This window comes from Scyliorhinus torazame, chromosome 1 (assembly GCF_047496885.1).
Source record: "Scyliorhinus torazame isolate Kashiwa2021f chromosome 1, sScyTor2.1, whole genome shotgun sequence".
Classification (NCBI taxonomy): Eukaryota; Metazoa; Chordata; class Chondrichthyes; order Carcharhiniformes; family Scyliorhinidae; genus Scyliorhinus; species Scyliorhinus torazame.
In genome coordinates, this window is record NC_092707.1 from 102,538,210 (window position 1) to 102,554,875 (window position 16,666).

The following is a 16,666-nucleotide window of genomic DNA, read 5'->3' on the forward strand; positions in this document are numbered from 1 at the left end:
TGGCAGAACGATAGACATTGGTCGATGGCAGCAGCAGCTCGGCGGGGTGGGAGGGGGGGGGGTTTACTTTATTTTTGTTTATGTTATTTACACTGGAGGGTCTGAGGGGGTGTATACACCTGTTGTCTTAAGTCGGGGTGTTAATGTTAATTTATTATTTATGTACAGGGGGGGAGGGGTTTGGGGGGTTGCTTTTTTAGATTGTGTTTTGTACTTAACCCTGTTGGGTTCTTTTTTCTTCCTCATTTTGTTATTGATATTTTATGAAAACCTTTAATAAAAATTATTATTTTTTTAAATTAAGGGTGCTGGTTTTATCACTGCTTGAGGTTTCCCTATCACTTGACATGTGTGACATGATTGACAAAATTTAACTACACGTTTATGTAGTCCAGGCCAATAAAAATGTTTCTGGATTTTAGCTTGAGTTTTCCTTATTCCCAAATGACCTCCCACTGGTACCTCATGTGCAACTCGCAACACCTCCTTTCTATACCCTACCGGCAATACTACTTGATGAACTTCTGCCCACTTTTCATCCGCCTGCATATGTACAGGTCTCCATTTTCTCATCCAGACATCACTTTTACGGTAACAACACTCTGGTATACTCTCAGATTCCTATTCCATATATGCTTTCTGATATATCCGTTTTATTTCTATATGTTTCTGTTGTAACTCTGCCAATTTTCCTGAACTAAAAATATCCGCCTCATCCTCCACCTGTTCTTGTTCTTTTTCAACCATCTGATCAAAAATCGTTTCTGACAATTGCACTTCAACTTCATCTTCACTCTTTGATTTCTCCTCTTGTCTTAACCTGTGACTTTGCGACCTTGTTACTACACAATCCGGAAAAATCCCAGGATATTCGTCCTTCAACCCTTCAGTTGTCTGATTTTCCACTGGCCTATCAACCACAGTAGGCATCACTCCCACCTGCGATCCAGCTATATCATGACCCAAGATAAACTGTATTCCTGGACAAGATAGTTTATCTATTACTCCTACTACCACTTCACCACTCTTCACTGGACTTTCCAACCTTACCTTATATAATGGAACGCTACTCCTCTCACCCTGAATTCCACATATCACCACCTTTTCTGGCAACATTCTTCCCAAACTACATAATTCCTCATCTCTTACCATTAAAGATTGACTAGCCACTGTATCTCTTAAAATTGTGACTTCTTTACCTGCTCCTCCTGATACACATGAGTAAACTTTACCCACACAAGTAAATTCTTTAAAGACATCTGGCACCTTCTTAACAATTACTTCTTGAACAGGCTGTACAATCGTTTGCACCTCCTTCGCTTCCCTTGGGCTTTCCTTTACCACTCTAACAAATCCCACTGTCTTATCCTGTTTACCACATCAGCCTTTCCAGTGCTTTTCTTCAACCACCAACACTGTTACTTTACATGGCCTAGTTTATTACAGTGAAAACATTTGAAGCTTTTCATTTCTTTTCGACCCTCCTGGATTTATTTTTTAATCTGAGGTACACTCTCTTTATTGTCTCCCATCAGATCACCTTTACCTTTACCACTTGAGTATTTCTCATGTCCCCAGTTTCTAGCCCTCACCAGCTGAAACTGATGTCGGAAACCAATCTTTGATTTATGAACTAATTCATAATCATCTGCCATTTCTGCTGCTAATCTCACAGTTTTAACCCTCTGTTCTTCCACATGAGTTCTCACTACATCAGGAATTGAATTTTTAAACTCCTCCAAAAGTATAATTTCTCTGAGAGCTTCATATGTTTGATCTATTTTCAAAGCCTTATCCACCTATCAAAATTACTCTGTTTGAGCCTTTCAAACTCCATGTATTTGACCAAATTCTTTCGTTAAATTTCTAAACTAAATTTCTAAAGCTTCAGGCACTAGCTCATATGCACTGAAGATGGATTTCTTCACCTCCTCATACGTTCCAGATACCTCCTCCGGTAGTGATGCAAACACTTCACTAGCTCTACCTACCAGCTTTGTTTGAATCAGTAACACCCACATGTCCTGTGGCCATTTCATTTGTTTAGCTACCTTCTCAAATGAAATGAAAAAGGCTTCCATTTCCTTCTCGTCAAACCTTGACAATGCTTGGACATATTTAAATAGATTCCCACCAAGCCTTTGACCATGACGCTCTTTCTCACCATCCTCATCACTATCATCCAACTGTACGTTTCCCTTTATGTCTGCCAATTTTAACTGATTGTCATGTTTCATGGCCATTTTCTGAAGTTCAAGCTCTCTCTCTTTATCTTTTCCCCTGATCTGTATCTCCCTTTCTTTTTCTTTTTGTTCTGCTAGGGCTATTCTTTCTTTTCTCCTTTCTTCTCTCTCCTTTTCTTTTTCCTCTCTCTCTCTTTCTCTCTCTCTCGTATTCAAGCCGCTTTGATTCTTTCTCATGTTCCATTTGTTTAATTTGCAACTGTATTTTTTCCATTTCCAATGAGTCAAACTCTATCTCAGGCAACTTTAAATGCTTAACCACTGCCATAATTACCTCATCTTTTCGCATTTTGTCAGGTAATGTTAACTGCAATGTTTTTGCCAGACCCAACAGTCTGTTTTTATTCTCTGAATGTAAGGTATCAAGTGTTATCGTGTCCACCCCCAAAAGCTTCTGAGCCTCTGAAAGAGCCATTGTTCACAACACCCCACTTAAACTAAAATACCACACCGGAAAAGCAACAATCCTTCACTGTCTTTAAGTTCACAAAAGCCAATCCAATAGATAGACTTTTATCCCCCTCGAGCCCCCAATTGTTATGGGCGAGGTGTTTTCAGAACCCCAAAATGCATCATGGAGTTCAACCAACCTCTCCCTTTAATTCTATTGTTGCTTTTTCGAGCACACGGCTTGTTCCCTAGGTGTGGGATTACAATTATGGACACGTGGGTTTTTAAACACAAAACAATGTTTATTCCATGAACTCAACTTAACATCTTAAATAAACATTGGATCTCTTAACACCCCTTCAAAGATAACCCCGAAAATATTACAACACTAAATAATCCTTCAGTTATTCCTTTCAACATCCATGAGACTTAACACCTTTAAACAGAAACACATCAGGTTAAAGGCTTTACTATTATGAATTTAAATCACCCAAATGATCCAGAGATAGTCTTTCATGGCAGAGATCACAGCAGATCCAGCTCACTGCAAACACAGACACACACCAAGCTCTTTTCAAACTGAAACTAAAAACTGCAAAATGGTTGATCTAAAGCCCAGCTCCACCCACACTCTGACATCACTGCATTTGTTAAAGGTACATTGCTTATACATCCATTTCTTAAAGGCACTCTCACATGACATTACTCAAGAATGAATTACAGCTGGAATCTAATTTGATGGAGGTGATAATCTGACAGTTGTCCCTCTTCATTATGATTGTTCACAAACATGTGACACGCTGACAGGTACCATGAATATTTGTGCTTTTGTTACCAAGAGATGATCCGTCTGCAGAATTACTAGCTCTTTCTCTGCTTTATTATCTCCAGTGTACAGTATTCCATTCTCTATCACCCTTGTGTTTTCCAGCATCAGTTCACCTGGATGCCGTACTTAAGCATATTCCTCATCTTCGCCTATATCTTCAGCTATGGAATTGGGCCTGGTGAGTTCAAATGCATTTGCAGAACAACTGGAGCACCAATGTACCACTAGAGGGAGGGGGCAGTGTCCCAACAGAGAGAGGGGGAGGGGGCAGTGTCCCATCAGAGGGAGGGAGCAGTGTCCCACTGGAGGGAGGGGGCAGTATCCCAACATGGAGAAGGGGGAGGGGGCAGTGTCCCATCAGAGGGAGGGGAGGGGCCCATGTTCCACCAGAAAAAGGGGAGGGTGCAGCGTCCCACCAGAGGAAGGGAGATAGGGACCTAGTATCCCAGGAATCAGAATACTACAGTGCAGAAGAGGCCATTCGGCCCATTGAGTCTGCAACGACGCATGAAAGGCCCTGACCTGCCCACCTAATCCCACTTGCCAGCCTGTGGCCTATAGCCTTGAATGTTATGACATGCCATGTACTCATCCAGGTACTTTTTAAAGGATGTGAGGCATCCCGCCTCTACCACCCTCCCAGGCAATGCATTCCAGATCTTCACCACTCTGGGTAAAACGGTTTCCCTCAAATCCCCCATAATCCTTCCCCCCCCCCCCCCACACATTTTGAACTTGTGTCATCTCGTAACTGACCCTTCAACTAAGGGGGACAGCTGCTCTCTATCCACCCTATCCATGCCCCTCATAATCTTATAAACCTCAATCAGGTCACCCCTCAGTCTTCTCTGCTCCAGAGGGAAAAAAACAAGCCTAATCAACCTCTCTTCACAACTTAAATGTCCATCCCAGGCAACATTCTGGTCAATCTTTTCTGCACCCCATCCAGTGCAATTACATTTATTCTATAATGTGGCGACCAGAATTGCACACAGTACTCCGGCTGTGGCCTCACCAAAGTTCTATACAGCTCCATCATGACCTCCCTGCTTTTGTAATCTATGCCCCGAATGATAAAAGCGAGTTTCCCATCTGCCTTTTTCACCACCCTATTAACCTGCCCTTCTGCCTTCAGAGACAAACACGCCAAGGTCTCTTTGTTCTTCGGAACTTCCCAGTGTCAAATCTTTCATAGTATACTTCCTTGTTAAATGACTCCTTTCAAAGTGAATCAACTCATACCTTTCAGGGTTAAATTCCATCTGCCACTTAACCGCCCATTTGACCATCCCGTCTATATCTTCCTGTAACCCGAGTCACTCAACATCACTGTTAACCACCAGGTTAATCTTTGTGACATCCGCAATCTTACTGATCCTACCCCCCACGTAGTCATCTATGTCATTTGTACAAATGACAAACAATAGGGGGCACTTCATGGATCCCTGTGGTACACCACTGGTCACAGGCTTCCAGACACTGAAGCAGCCATCTGTCATTACCCTCTGTCTCCTACCGCTAAGCCAATTATGAATCTTTATCAAATCACCCTGTGTCCCATGTGCATTTGTCATGTTAATAAGTCTCCCATGTGGGACCTTGTCAAATGCTTTGCTGAAATCCATGTAAACTACATCAACTGCATTACCCTCATCTATATACTTGGTTACATGCTCAAAAAATTCAATCAAATTTGTTAGGCATGACCTCCCTCTGACAAAGCCATGCTGACTATCCCTGATCAAACTTTGCCTCTCCAAGTGGAGATAAATTCTCGCCTTCAGAATTTTCTCCAGTAGTTTCCTAACTACTGACGTGGGACTCACTGGTCTGTAGTTCCCTGGCTTGTCTCTGCAACCTACTTGAATAGTGAGACCACATTAACTGTTCTCCAGTCCTCTGGCACCTCCCCCGTGGCAGCGAGGAATTCAAAATTTGAGTCAGAGTCCCAGCAACCTCTTCCCTCGCCTCCCACAGCAGCCTGGGACACAATTAATCCGGACTGGAGATTTGTCCACTTTTAAGCCCGCCAATACATCCAATACCTTGTCACTCTCTGTGACAACTTGTTCAAGAACCTCACAGTCTCTCTCTGAGTTCCATATCTACCTCCTCATTTTCTTGGATGAAGACAGATGTGAAGTATTTGTTCAACACCCTATCTATGTCCTCTGGCTCCACCCACAGATTTCCCCCTTGGTCCTTAATGGGCCCTACCCTTTCCCTGGTTATCATCTTCCCATTGATATACTTACAGAATATCTTGGGATTTTACCTACTTTTACCAGCCAGAGCTTTCTCATATACTCTCTTTTCTCTCCTAATTGATTTCTTAAGCTCCATCCCGCACTTTCTGTGCTCCATTATTGCCTCTGCAGACTTGCACCCCTTGTACTTGTTAAAAGCCTCTCTTTTCCTTCTCATCGTATCCTGAATGTCTCTGGTCATCCATGGTTCTCTGGGTTTGTTACACTTTCCTATACCCTGGAGTTAACATATTGGGCATGTACCTTCCCCATTCCCTTTTTAACCCCACCCCTCCACTGCTCTTCTGTAGATTTCCCCACAAGTAACTGTTTCCAGTCTACCGTGGCAGATCCTGCCTTATTTTGTTAAAATCTACTCTCCCCCTATCCCAAACATTGTTTTGGAACTTGTCTCTTTCTTTGTCCATAATAAATTTAAATTGTACCATGTTGTGCTCATTATCACTAAAATGCTCCCCCACCAACACACCAACCATTTGTCCGGCTTCATTCCCCAGAATTAGGTACAGCACTGCACCGTCCCTTGTTGGATCCTCTACATATTGAACTAAAATGTTCTCCTGTATACATTTTAACTCCATCTAAGCCCTTAACATGATGGCTATCCCAATTAATTTGGGGAAAGTTGAAATCACCTAATATAATTACCTTTTATTATTTTTACACCCTCCGTGAATTGCGCAAATATTTGCTCCTCAATTTCCTGCTGTCTATCTGAGGGTCTATAAGAAACACCTAGCAACGTAGCAATCCCTTTTTTATTCCTAGGTTCTACCCACAAAGCTTCATTTGATGCTCCCTCCAAGTTATCCTCTCCTTACCGCAGTAACTGCCTCCTTAACTAATAATGTAATGCCTCCTCCTCCTCTACCCCCTCCTCTGTCTTGCCTGAAAATTCTATATCCTGGGATGCTGAGCTGTCAATCGTGTCCCTCAATCTACCATGTCTCTGTGATAGCTATTATGTCATCATTACAGGTGTCAATCATCGTCCTTAACTCATCCGTTTCACCTTTAATACTCCTGCCATTAAAGTAGAGGCCATCCAGCCTTGTCTTACTCCCTTGAAACTTACAACAGCTGTATTCCCTCTGATCAGATTGCTTTTCTATGTTATAATGTGTCGCTATTCTACTATCGGTCTGCGTCCCCTCCCCCTGCCAAACTAGTTTAAATCTTCCCAATAGCACTAGCAAACCCGCCAACAAGGATGTTAGTCCCACCCCAGAGGGAGTGGACAGTGACCCACCAGAGGGAGGGGGGATGGGGCAGTGTCCCACCAGAGTGATTCATAGTCCTAAAATCTAAATGACACAGAAGGAGGGCATTCAGTGGGAGAGAAGTCAGTGTTTCATTGTGGTGTGGGGAGGAAAAAGGGGAGGAGGAGAGACATTGTCCCATCAAGGTGGTGTGAGGGTTGGGGCTCGATGGATAATTGAATAATCTTTATTAGTGTCACAAGTAGGCTTACATTAACACTGCAATGAAGTTACTGTGAAAATCCCCTCGTCACCACATTCCGTCGCCTGCTCGGGTACACAGAGGGAGAATTCAGAATGTCCAATTCACCTAACAGCACGTCTTTCGGGAATTGTGGGAGGAAACCGGAGTGCCCGGAAGAACCTCACCCAGATACGGGGAGAAGTGCAGACTCCACACAGACAGTGATCCAAGCTGAGAATCGAATACAGGTCCTTGGCGCTGTGAAGCAACAGGGCTAACCACTGTTAATTTGTATACCAGGGCAGTCTGTTCTGACATTGAGAATATGTTTGCTTTTCCAGCGGGCGTAACTGCGATCATACCCTTTGAAATCTTCACTCAGTCATATCGACCTGTTGCCTTTGTGATAAATGGCTCCTTCCAGTGGCTGGGCCTTGTCCTTCTGGGAATGATCTTCCCATTTATTGTGGTAAGTCAGGTCACAAGTTGACCTTAAACAGGGGACTCTTCAGTGTAACATTCAAAGGGTTTCAGTGCTTGTTATGTAAGAATCCTCCGCTGTGATTGCCTCGTCCCGGTGGTGATGTGGGCACCGACTTGGTCGCCTGTGACTCCGGGAGCGTGTTGTCCTCGACTTCATCCCCGAGTGGAACCAGTGGGAGGACGGATCGTCCTGGGGTGGGGGCTGTGATGAGGTGCGCTGGGGGCAGGGTGAGTGGCGCCGGTGCAATCGGAGGGGGGGTGTCGGGTGGTGGGCCATGGGTGGGGATCCAGCGGGTGCCAGGCCCCGGAGGGAGACTGTGTCCTGGCACCTGTCGGTGTGCACCACGTAGGCGTACTGCGGGTTCGCGTGCAGTAGTTGGACTCTTTCGACCAATGGGTCCGCCTTGTGGGTCCGCACGTGTTTGCGGAGGAGGACAGGTCCAGGAGCTGCCAGCCATGGTGGGAGCGAAACCCCGGAGGTAAACTTCCTGGGGAAGGCAAGGAGACGTTCATGGTGGGTTTCGTTAGTTGCGGTGCAGAAGACTGATCGGATGGAGTGAAGCGCTTTGGGGAGGACATCCTGCCAGCGGGAGACCGGGAGATTTTTAGAACATAGGGCCAGCAGGACGGCCTTCCAGACCGTCCCATTCTCCCTCGCCACATGCCCGTTTCCCCGGGGGTTGTAGCTCGTCGTCCTGCTCAAGGCAATGCCCTTGCTGAGCAGGAACTGACGCAGCTCATCACTCATAAAGGAGGATCCCCAGTTGCTGTGGATGTGAGCGGGGAAACCGAACAGGGCGAAGATGCTGTTGAGTGCTTTAATGACCGTGGCAGAAGTCATATCAGGACATGGGATGGCGAAGGGAAACCGGTGGTACTCATCAACCATGTTCAGGAAGTACGTGCTTCGGTCGCTGGAGGGGAGGGGCCCTTTGAAGTCCACGCTGAGGCGTTCAAAGGGCGGGAGGCCTTCACCAGGTGCGCTCGCTCTGGCCGGTAGAAGTGCGGTTTGCACTCCGCGCAGACCTGGCAGTCTCTGGTGACAGTCCTGACCTCCGCAATGGAGTAGGCCAGGTTGCGGGACTTTATAAAGTGAAAGAACCGGGTGACCCCCGGGTGACAGAGACTATCGTGTAGGGCCCGGAGTCGGTCCACTTGTGCGCTGGCATACCTCGGGATAGGGCATCGGGGGGCTCGTTAATCTTCCCGGGGCGATACAAAATCACGCAATTGTAGGTGGAGAGCTCGATCCTCCACCTTAAGATTTTATTATTTTTGATCTTGCCCCGCTGTGTATTATTGAACATGAAGGCAACCCACCGTTGGTCAGTGAAAGAGAGTGAATCTCCTGCTGGCCAGGTATTGCCTCCAATGCCGCACTGCTTCCACGATGGCTTGGGCCTCCTTTTCGGCAGAGGAGTGTCGAATTTTGGAGACATGGAGGGTGCAGGAAAGAATGCCACGGGCTGCCTGCCTGGTTGAGGGTGGCGGCCGGAATGACGTCCGATGCATCGCTCTCGACCTGAAAAGGGAGGGACTCATCGACCGCGTGCGTCGTGGCCTTGGCGAAATCAGCCTTGATACGGTTAAAGGCCTGGCGGGCCTCAGCCGTCAGGGGGAAAACTGTGGACTTGATAAGTGGGTGGGCCTTGTCCGCATAGTTAGGGACCCACTGGGCGTAATACGAGAAGTACCCCAGGCATCGTTTCAGGGCCTTGGGGCAGTGGGGGAGGGGGGGGTTCCATGAGGGGGCACATGCGGTCGGGGTCAGGCCCTAGAACTCCGTTTTCCACAACATAGCCAAGGATGGCTAAGCGGTTGGTGCTGAACACGTATTTCTCCTTATTGAACGTGAGATTAAGGAGTTTGGCGGTGTGGAGAAATTTGAGAAGGTTAGCGGCGAGGTCCTGCTGATCGTGGCTGCAGATGGTGACGTTATCTAGGTACAGGAAGGTGGCCCGCAGTCCGTACTGGTCAACCATTCGGTCCATCTCACGTTGGAAGACCGAGACCCCGTTAGGGAACCCTAAGGAAATTATAGAGGCGGCCATCTGCTTCGAACGCAGTGTATGGATGGTCCGCCTTGCGGATGGGGAGCTGGTGGTAGGCAGATTTCCGGTCCACTGTAGAAAAGACCCGATACTGTGCAATCTGATTGACCATGTCAGATATGCATGGGAGGGGGTACGCGTTGAGCTGCGTGTACCGATCGATGGTCTGACTGTAGCCATTGACCATCCTGTGTTTCTCCCCAGTCTTTACCACTACCACCTGGGCTCTCCAGGGGCTGGTGCTGGCCTCAATGATGCCTTCCCGCAGTAGCCGTTGGACCTTCGACCTGATGAAGGTCCTGTCCTGGGCACTGTACCGTCTGCTCCTGGTGGCAACGGGTTTGCAATCCAGGGTGAGGTTTGCAAACAGGGAAGGTGGGTCGACCTTAAGGGTCGTGAGGCCGCATACTGTGAGGGGTGGTAGGGGTCCGCCAAATTTTGAAGTTAAGCTTTGGAGGTGGCATTGGAAATTCAGACCGAGTAACAGGGCAGCGCAGAGGTTGGGGAGGACGTAGAGCCGGAAGTTGCTGAACTCTACGCCCTGGATTGTGAGGGTCACGATGCAGTACCCCCGGATTTCCACGGAATGGGATCCGGAGGCCAGGGAGATTCTCTGGGTAACGGGGTGTACCGCGAGGGAGCAGCGCCTTCCCGTAGAGGGGTGGATGAAGCTTTCCGTGCTCCTGGAGTCAAGAAGGCAGGGAGTCTTGTGCCCATCGATTTTCATCTTTGGCCTCGCGGTTGCGAGGTTGTGAGGCTGGGGTTGGTCGAGGGTGATCGAGGCGAGCTACAGCTGGTGCTGGTAGGCCCCGAGCTGGTCGGCGGTGGTGGCAGGCGATTAATGGCAAGACAAAGTTCCCGACAAGCAGGGGTCCTGAGACGCCGTCCAAAATGCGCCGAAGATGGCGGCGCCCACGGGCCGCACGTGGTCTGCGGGGACAAAAATGGTGGCGCCCACGGGTTGCACATGGGGGGTGTAGGAACGTTGGACCTAGAAACAGCAGCGATCGACTGGGCCTGGCACACAGCAGCAAAATGTCCCTTCTTTCCACAGGTCTTGCAGGTTGCGCTCCGCGCCGGGCAGCGCTGCCGGGGGTGTTTATTCTGCCCGCAGAAGTAGCATTTGGGCCCCCCGGGGCTGGCTGGCTGCCGCGCGGCTCAGGCTTGGGGTGGGCTGGGGGCGGTAGCTGGTGGGGCCCACGATGTCCATGAGGGTGTCGTGCGGTCGGGGGCGTAAGACTGTATGTTACGGGAGGCTACTGTTAGCGAATTCGCAAGCTGCCTGGTTGCCGCAAGGTCAAGCGTACCCCCCTCCAATAGGCGCTGACGGATGTACGCCGACCCCATGCCCGTAACAAAAGCGTCTCTGATTAAAAGTTCTGTATGCTTGACTGCCAAAACTGCCTGGCAGGAGGTTCCTCGCCAGGATGTGCAGGGCACACCAGAAATCGTCTAGGGACTCACCAGGGAGTTGCTGTCTCATGGACAGGAGGCATCTGGCGTAGAGTTTGTTAACCAGCCGAACGTAATGTCCTTTCAGGAACTCCATTGCTTCAGTGTAAGTGGGCGCATCCCGGATTAGGGGAAAATTATCAGAGCTCACCCGTGAATAAAGGACCTGGAGCTTCTGTGCGTCCGAGGGTTGTTCAGCCGATGATCGGAGGTAGCTTTCGAAGCAGGCTAGCCAGTGGTCGAAGGCCGACGTGGCCCTGGCTGCTTGAGGGCTCAGCTGTCGGCGACCAGGCTTGATACAAAGTTCCATCGCTGTAAAATCTTTGCTTAAAAAATTAATGCATTATCAATTACTACAAGACGAGAGTAGAGAATAATCGAGGCTTTATTAAGCAGAGATGTGTGGCCTCCTGCAGCTGCTACCAGAATGGGAGCAGCTCCAGTGTTCACACACATTTATACACCGCCTACTGGGCGGAGCCAGCAGGCAGGGATTTACCTCTAGTACAGGAGCCTTACCGTACTACATCTAATATGCAGTTAGTGGTGACTACCACACCCCCTTCAAAAATCTATTACATTGTATTTACAGCACAGGAACAGCCTCTTCAGCCCATCTGGTCTATGCTGGTCTCACTCTCTCACTCGAGCAGAATACTCTTCTTTCCTTTCTCGCTCGTGTGTTTATCAGACTTTTCGTTAATGCACCTAATGGTATCTGCCTCAACTCCTCATCTATTAGATCACTGGTGGGTCTTTTTCTAGCCTGTTGTATTTTCTGATAGCGGTAACCTCTCCATTTTGGTCTCATTCTAGTGAATCTTTTTTGCCTTCTCCAGTGCCTCTATACCCTTTTTATAATCTGAAGACTAGAACTGTTCTCAGTAGTCTGATTGTGGCCTCACCAAGATGCTACAGTTTTTTGAAAAATATTTTTTATCAACATTTTCTACATTTTAACACAAATAGTAGCCGACACCCACCCCGCCCCCCATCCCCCTGCCCCCCAACCCCCTGCCCATCCACCTGCCCACCCCTTGGCGGCAACCAGGCCACCAAAGTGCAAAATGAACAACAGGAGCACCGCCTTCTTTCTCCTCGCCACCTTCTCTGCCCACACAATCAACGAGACCAGCCTATCCACCGCTCGAAAGAATGCATTTGGCAAAAAGACTGGTAAACACTGGAACAGGTACAGGAATCGTGGCAAACCAGCCAGCCAATGACAAGGTGAGACTATCCCATCTCCCAGATCTTCCCTCACCTTCCCTATCCGGTACGTGAAATTTAGCTTTTGGAGTCGTTCCCAGTCCCGTGCCACCTGCACCCCAAGTAACTAAAGTGAGTTGTCGCTACCCTGAATGGTAACCCCTCCACCACCGCCGCTCTGCCTGAAGGATGCTATAGGAGTTTTAATACAATGGCGGGGTTTGCTGCCCCCATCCCCACGGCGGGTGCTCTCCATTACCAGCTGCTGGGATTTTCCTGTCTCACCAAAGTCAATGGCCATTTACATTACTCACATATCCTGCCGCTGAGGAACCCACAGCGGAGGGGGGTGGGAGATACCCTGCCGCTGGGGAACCCACCGCGGAGGGGGGTGGGAGATACCCTGCCGCTGGGGAACCCACAGCGGAGGGGGGTGGGAGATACCCTGCCGCTGGACAAACCACTGTGGAGGGGGGTGGGAGATACCCTGCCGCTGGACAAACCACTGTGGAGGGGGGTGGGAGATACCCTGCCGCTGGGGAACCCACTGCGGAGGGGGGTGGGAGATACCCTGCCGCTGGGGAACCCACAGCGGAGGGGGGTGGGAGATACCCTGCCGCTGGGGAACCCACTGCGGAGGGGGGTGGGAGGTACCCTGCCGCTGGGGAACCCACTGCGGTGGGGGGTGGGAGGTACCCTGCCGCTGGGGAACCAGCGCGGAGGGGGGTGGGAGGTACCCTGCCGCTGGGGAACCCACTGCGGTGGGGGGTGGGAGGTACCCTGCCGCTGGGGAACCAGCGCGGAGGGGGGTGGGAGATACCCTGCCGCTGGGGAACCCACTGCGGAGGGGGGTGGGAGATACCCTGCCGCTGGGGAACCCACCGCGGAGGGGGGTGGGAGATACCCTGCCGCTGGGGAACCCACAGCGGAGGGGGGTGGGAGATACCCTGCCGCTGGGGAACCCACTGCGGAGGGGGGTGGGAGGTACCCTGCCGCTGGGGAACCCACTGCGGTGGGGGGTGGGAGGTACCCTGCCGCTGGGGAACCAGCGCGGAGGGGGGTGGGAGGTACCCTGCCGCTGGGGAACCCACTGCGGTGGGGGGTGGGAGGTACCCTGCCGCTGGGGAACCAGCGCGGAGGGGGGTGGGAGATACCCTGCCGCTGGGGAACCCACAGCGGAGGGGGGTGGGAGATACCCTGCCGCTGGGGAACCCACTGTGGAGGGGGGTGGGAGGTACCCTGCCGCTGGGGAAACCACTGCGGAGGGGGGTGGGAGATACCCTGCCGCTGGGGAACCTACTGCGGAGGGGGGTGGGAGGTACCCTGCCGCTGGGGAACCCACTGTGGGGGGGGTGGGAGATACCCTGCCGCTGGGGAACCCACCGCGGAGGGGGGTGGGAGATACCCTGCCGCTGGGGAACCCACTGTGGAGGGGGGTGGGAGATACCCTGCCGCTGGGGAACCTACTGCGGAGGGGGGTGGGAGATACCCTGCCGCTGGGGAACCCACTGCGGAGGGGGGTGGGAGATACCCTGCCGCTGGGACCAGAAGATCATGCCGGCAGGATCTCAGTTTCTCAATTCCCTATATGAATTAAGACCAATGTTTTTTTTTTAATGGCCTTATTAACCTGTGTATCTCCTTTCATATATTATATTTATATTAATACCCCAAAATTCTCTCTTTCTATACCCGCTTTAAATATTTATTTTCCAAAGAGTACATGGACTCCATATTCTCCCCATCAAATTGCATTGCTTCATACTAATTTAAAGTGAAGTTCATCAGTCAGTCTCATAACACAAGTGAATTAACCAATAATTCTTATAAAAATATCCAAAGTCTTTGGTCCTTTACTGCCCAATAATTACAGTCACCAGGTTTGTAAATGTAAACACAATTACTGTTGATTTATAACAAGAACTACGATGAAATATGCAGCAAATACAACTAGTTAAATATTAGCTAATTCCTAACACTCATTTTAACTTTCCTGAACTCTTTAGACACACACACAAGACAGACAAACAAAGAGGGGTCGAAAGGGGTACAAATCATGGTCGCGATCCAATGGCCATACTGCGCCGGATAAGCAATTCACCGTGGCGCAGCATGGCTGTTGAAGGCCAGGAGATCCCACTCCCAGAATCTATCCGGCTCCCAACGCCGTGCAAGATTCAACACAATCTCGTGAGATGTTGCGATGTGAAGCCCACCCACAATGGGTGGGATCACTTTTTAGCAAATCTGCATATTAGAGCAAGACAGCTAGTCTGACTCCAATGTGCAGATTCGCGAAATACCTGAGCGTTTGGGATTCAACCCTTTCATCTCAGAGATCTCGGGTGAGCGCCATTCAGCACTGGTCCCACAAACGGGTGGCATTGCCAGCTGGGAGGGGCAATGCCAGGGTGCCAGGTTGTCACTGCCAAGGTGGTCGTTTTGCGCATGCGTGATCAACCAGGGATGTGGGCGTGGGTATTGGTGGGGTGCCGAGGGGGGGGAGTTAGAGCCTGGGGACCCTCACATATTGCGTTCAGGCTGGGGGGGAGGAGGTCAGGGGCCTCGGAGAGTGGTATGTCATTTCAAAATAGCATCCCGATCTCTCATTACAATGCAGAGTTCCGGTGATCAGAGCTCCCCGCTATACAAATCGGGGCTATATGCGGCCTCGTCTGTGCGTTCCCCGTTCAGGCCCCTTATTCAACTGCAACTAAATGCACTCACTAGGGGATTTCATTCCCCTATGGGAGAATCAAGCCCCATAACCAAAAGTAAAAATAGTTTATATTCCAGAAGATCGTTCTTAGCACACCAGTCTTCACAGCAAGCATGCAGGTTAAAGTGTCTGTTTGCAGCCTGTAATGGTCTTCTCTGTGGATTCATTAATTCAGGCTCTCTGTAGTTTAGAAAAGCAGTACTCACAGCTTTTCCAGAGAAAGTTAGCAGGTTCTTGCCTTAACTTTACCAGTATCAAACTGAAACTCCCCAGAATCTGAAAAGCATTCCACTGGGATATGATCCAATCACCATCTGTTATCAGGCAGAGTGCAGCCTTTTGGGCCAATTCATTGGCCACCAGCTCATCAATCCAACCGAGTCCCACCTGATATCTCTCTCTGGTGCCTACAAGTCTGCAGCTTCTGTTTAAACCAGCACAGAATAACGAAAGTGATCTCTCCTGTAACTTCTGGATTCTTCTGTTTAAAGATACAGGCTGCTTGCCTCAAAAGAGGCATGCCCATTAATCATCCATGGATCAAAATAAGAATGGCAAAATTAAAGAAAGGGAAATAAGAGGAATAAACAGGAAGGACCCTTACACTCTATATTACCCTTATCTATGTTCCTATTACTTCTTTAAAGAATTCATTGATCTCCCTGTTTAAAGTCTGCGCAAGCTACTCTTTATATATTGTTTCTTTCTAAATGCTTACTTTTCTGTCTTTATCCATTGTCTTTCCTGATGTTAAGCTAATTGGTCGATAGTTTTCTGGATTTGTTGTATCTCTCTTCAAATTTACAAATCACCTTATTTGTCCTCCAGTTCTCTGACACCAAATCTTTCCTAATTAATTTTAACATAAACGTAATTAGAACCTCCACTATCTCTTCCCTCATTTATTTTAATATGTGCACTCCATCCACATTTGGGTTTTTATCCTCTCTAAGTTTGATTAATTTATCAATTATCCCCCTCTTCTATCTCAAATGTCTTTTTAAAAATAAATTTAGTGCACCCAATTCATATTTTCCAATTTAAGGGGCAATTTAGCGCGGCCAATCCACCTAACCAGCACATTTTTTGGGTGGTGGGGGTGAAACTCACGCAAACACGGGGAGAATGTGCAAACTGCACACGGACAGTGACCCAGAGCCGGGATCGAACCTGGCACCTCGGCGCCATGAGGCAGCAGTGCTAACCACCGCGCCACTGTGCTGCCCCTCTCAAATGTCCTTTTGTTTTAATGATCTCTTTTTCTAATGTCATGTTCACCATGCCTATCAATACTGATCTTTTAGTTATCCCAGCAGCCACAGCTTTTTAGGGGAGAGAACAGAAGATTTCCATTCGGGAGAGTATAAGCCGGAATTCTCCGGGCGTTGTGATTCATGTTTCCCACAGGCAGTGCACGCCAGCCCACAGACTTCCCAGCGGCTTGATGTGGTTTCAATGGGAAATCTCATTGACAAGCGGCGGGAAGATAGAACCCTGCCTCCAGCAAACAGCGCGCTGCCGAGAAACGTGCAGCAGGGGACCGGAGAATCCCGCCCTATGGCTCTAAATTTAAGGTTCGG

The 16,666-nt window shown here is 49.1% G+C and overlaps 1 protein-coding gene across 1 annotated transcript in view; it reads left to right on the forward strand.

Annotated features, from left to right (window-relative positions):
• Window positions 1-16,666, forward strand: part of LOC140410625 (solute carrier family 2, facilitated glucose transporter member 11-like) — a 56,364-nt gene that overhangs the window by 34,489 nt on the left and 5,209 nt on the right. The window contains 2 exon segments of the mRNA XM_072498954.1: window positions 3,565-3,640; window positions 7,514-7,641. Coding sequence (XP_072355055.1) covers window positions 3,565-3,640; window positions 7,514-7,641 — 204 coding nt within the window.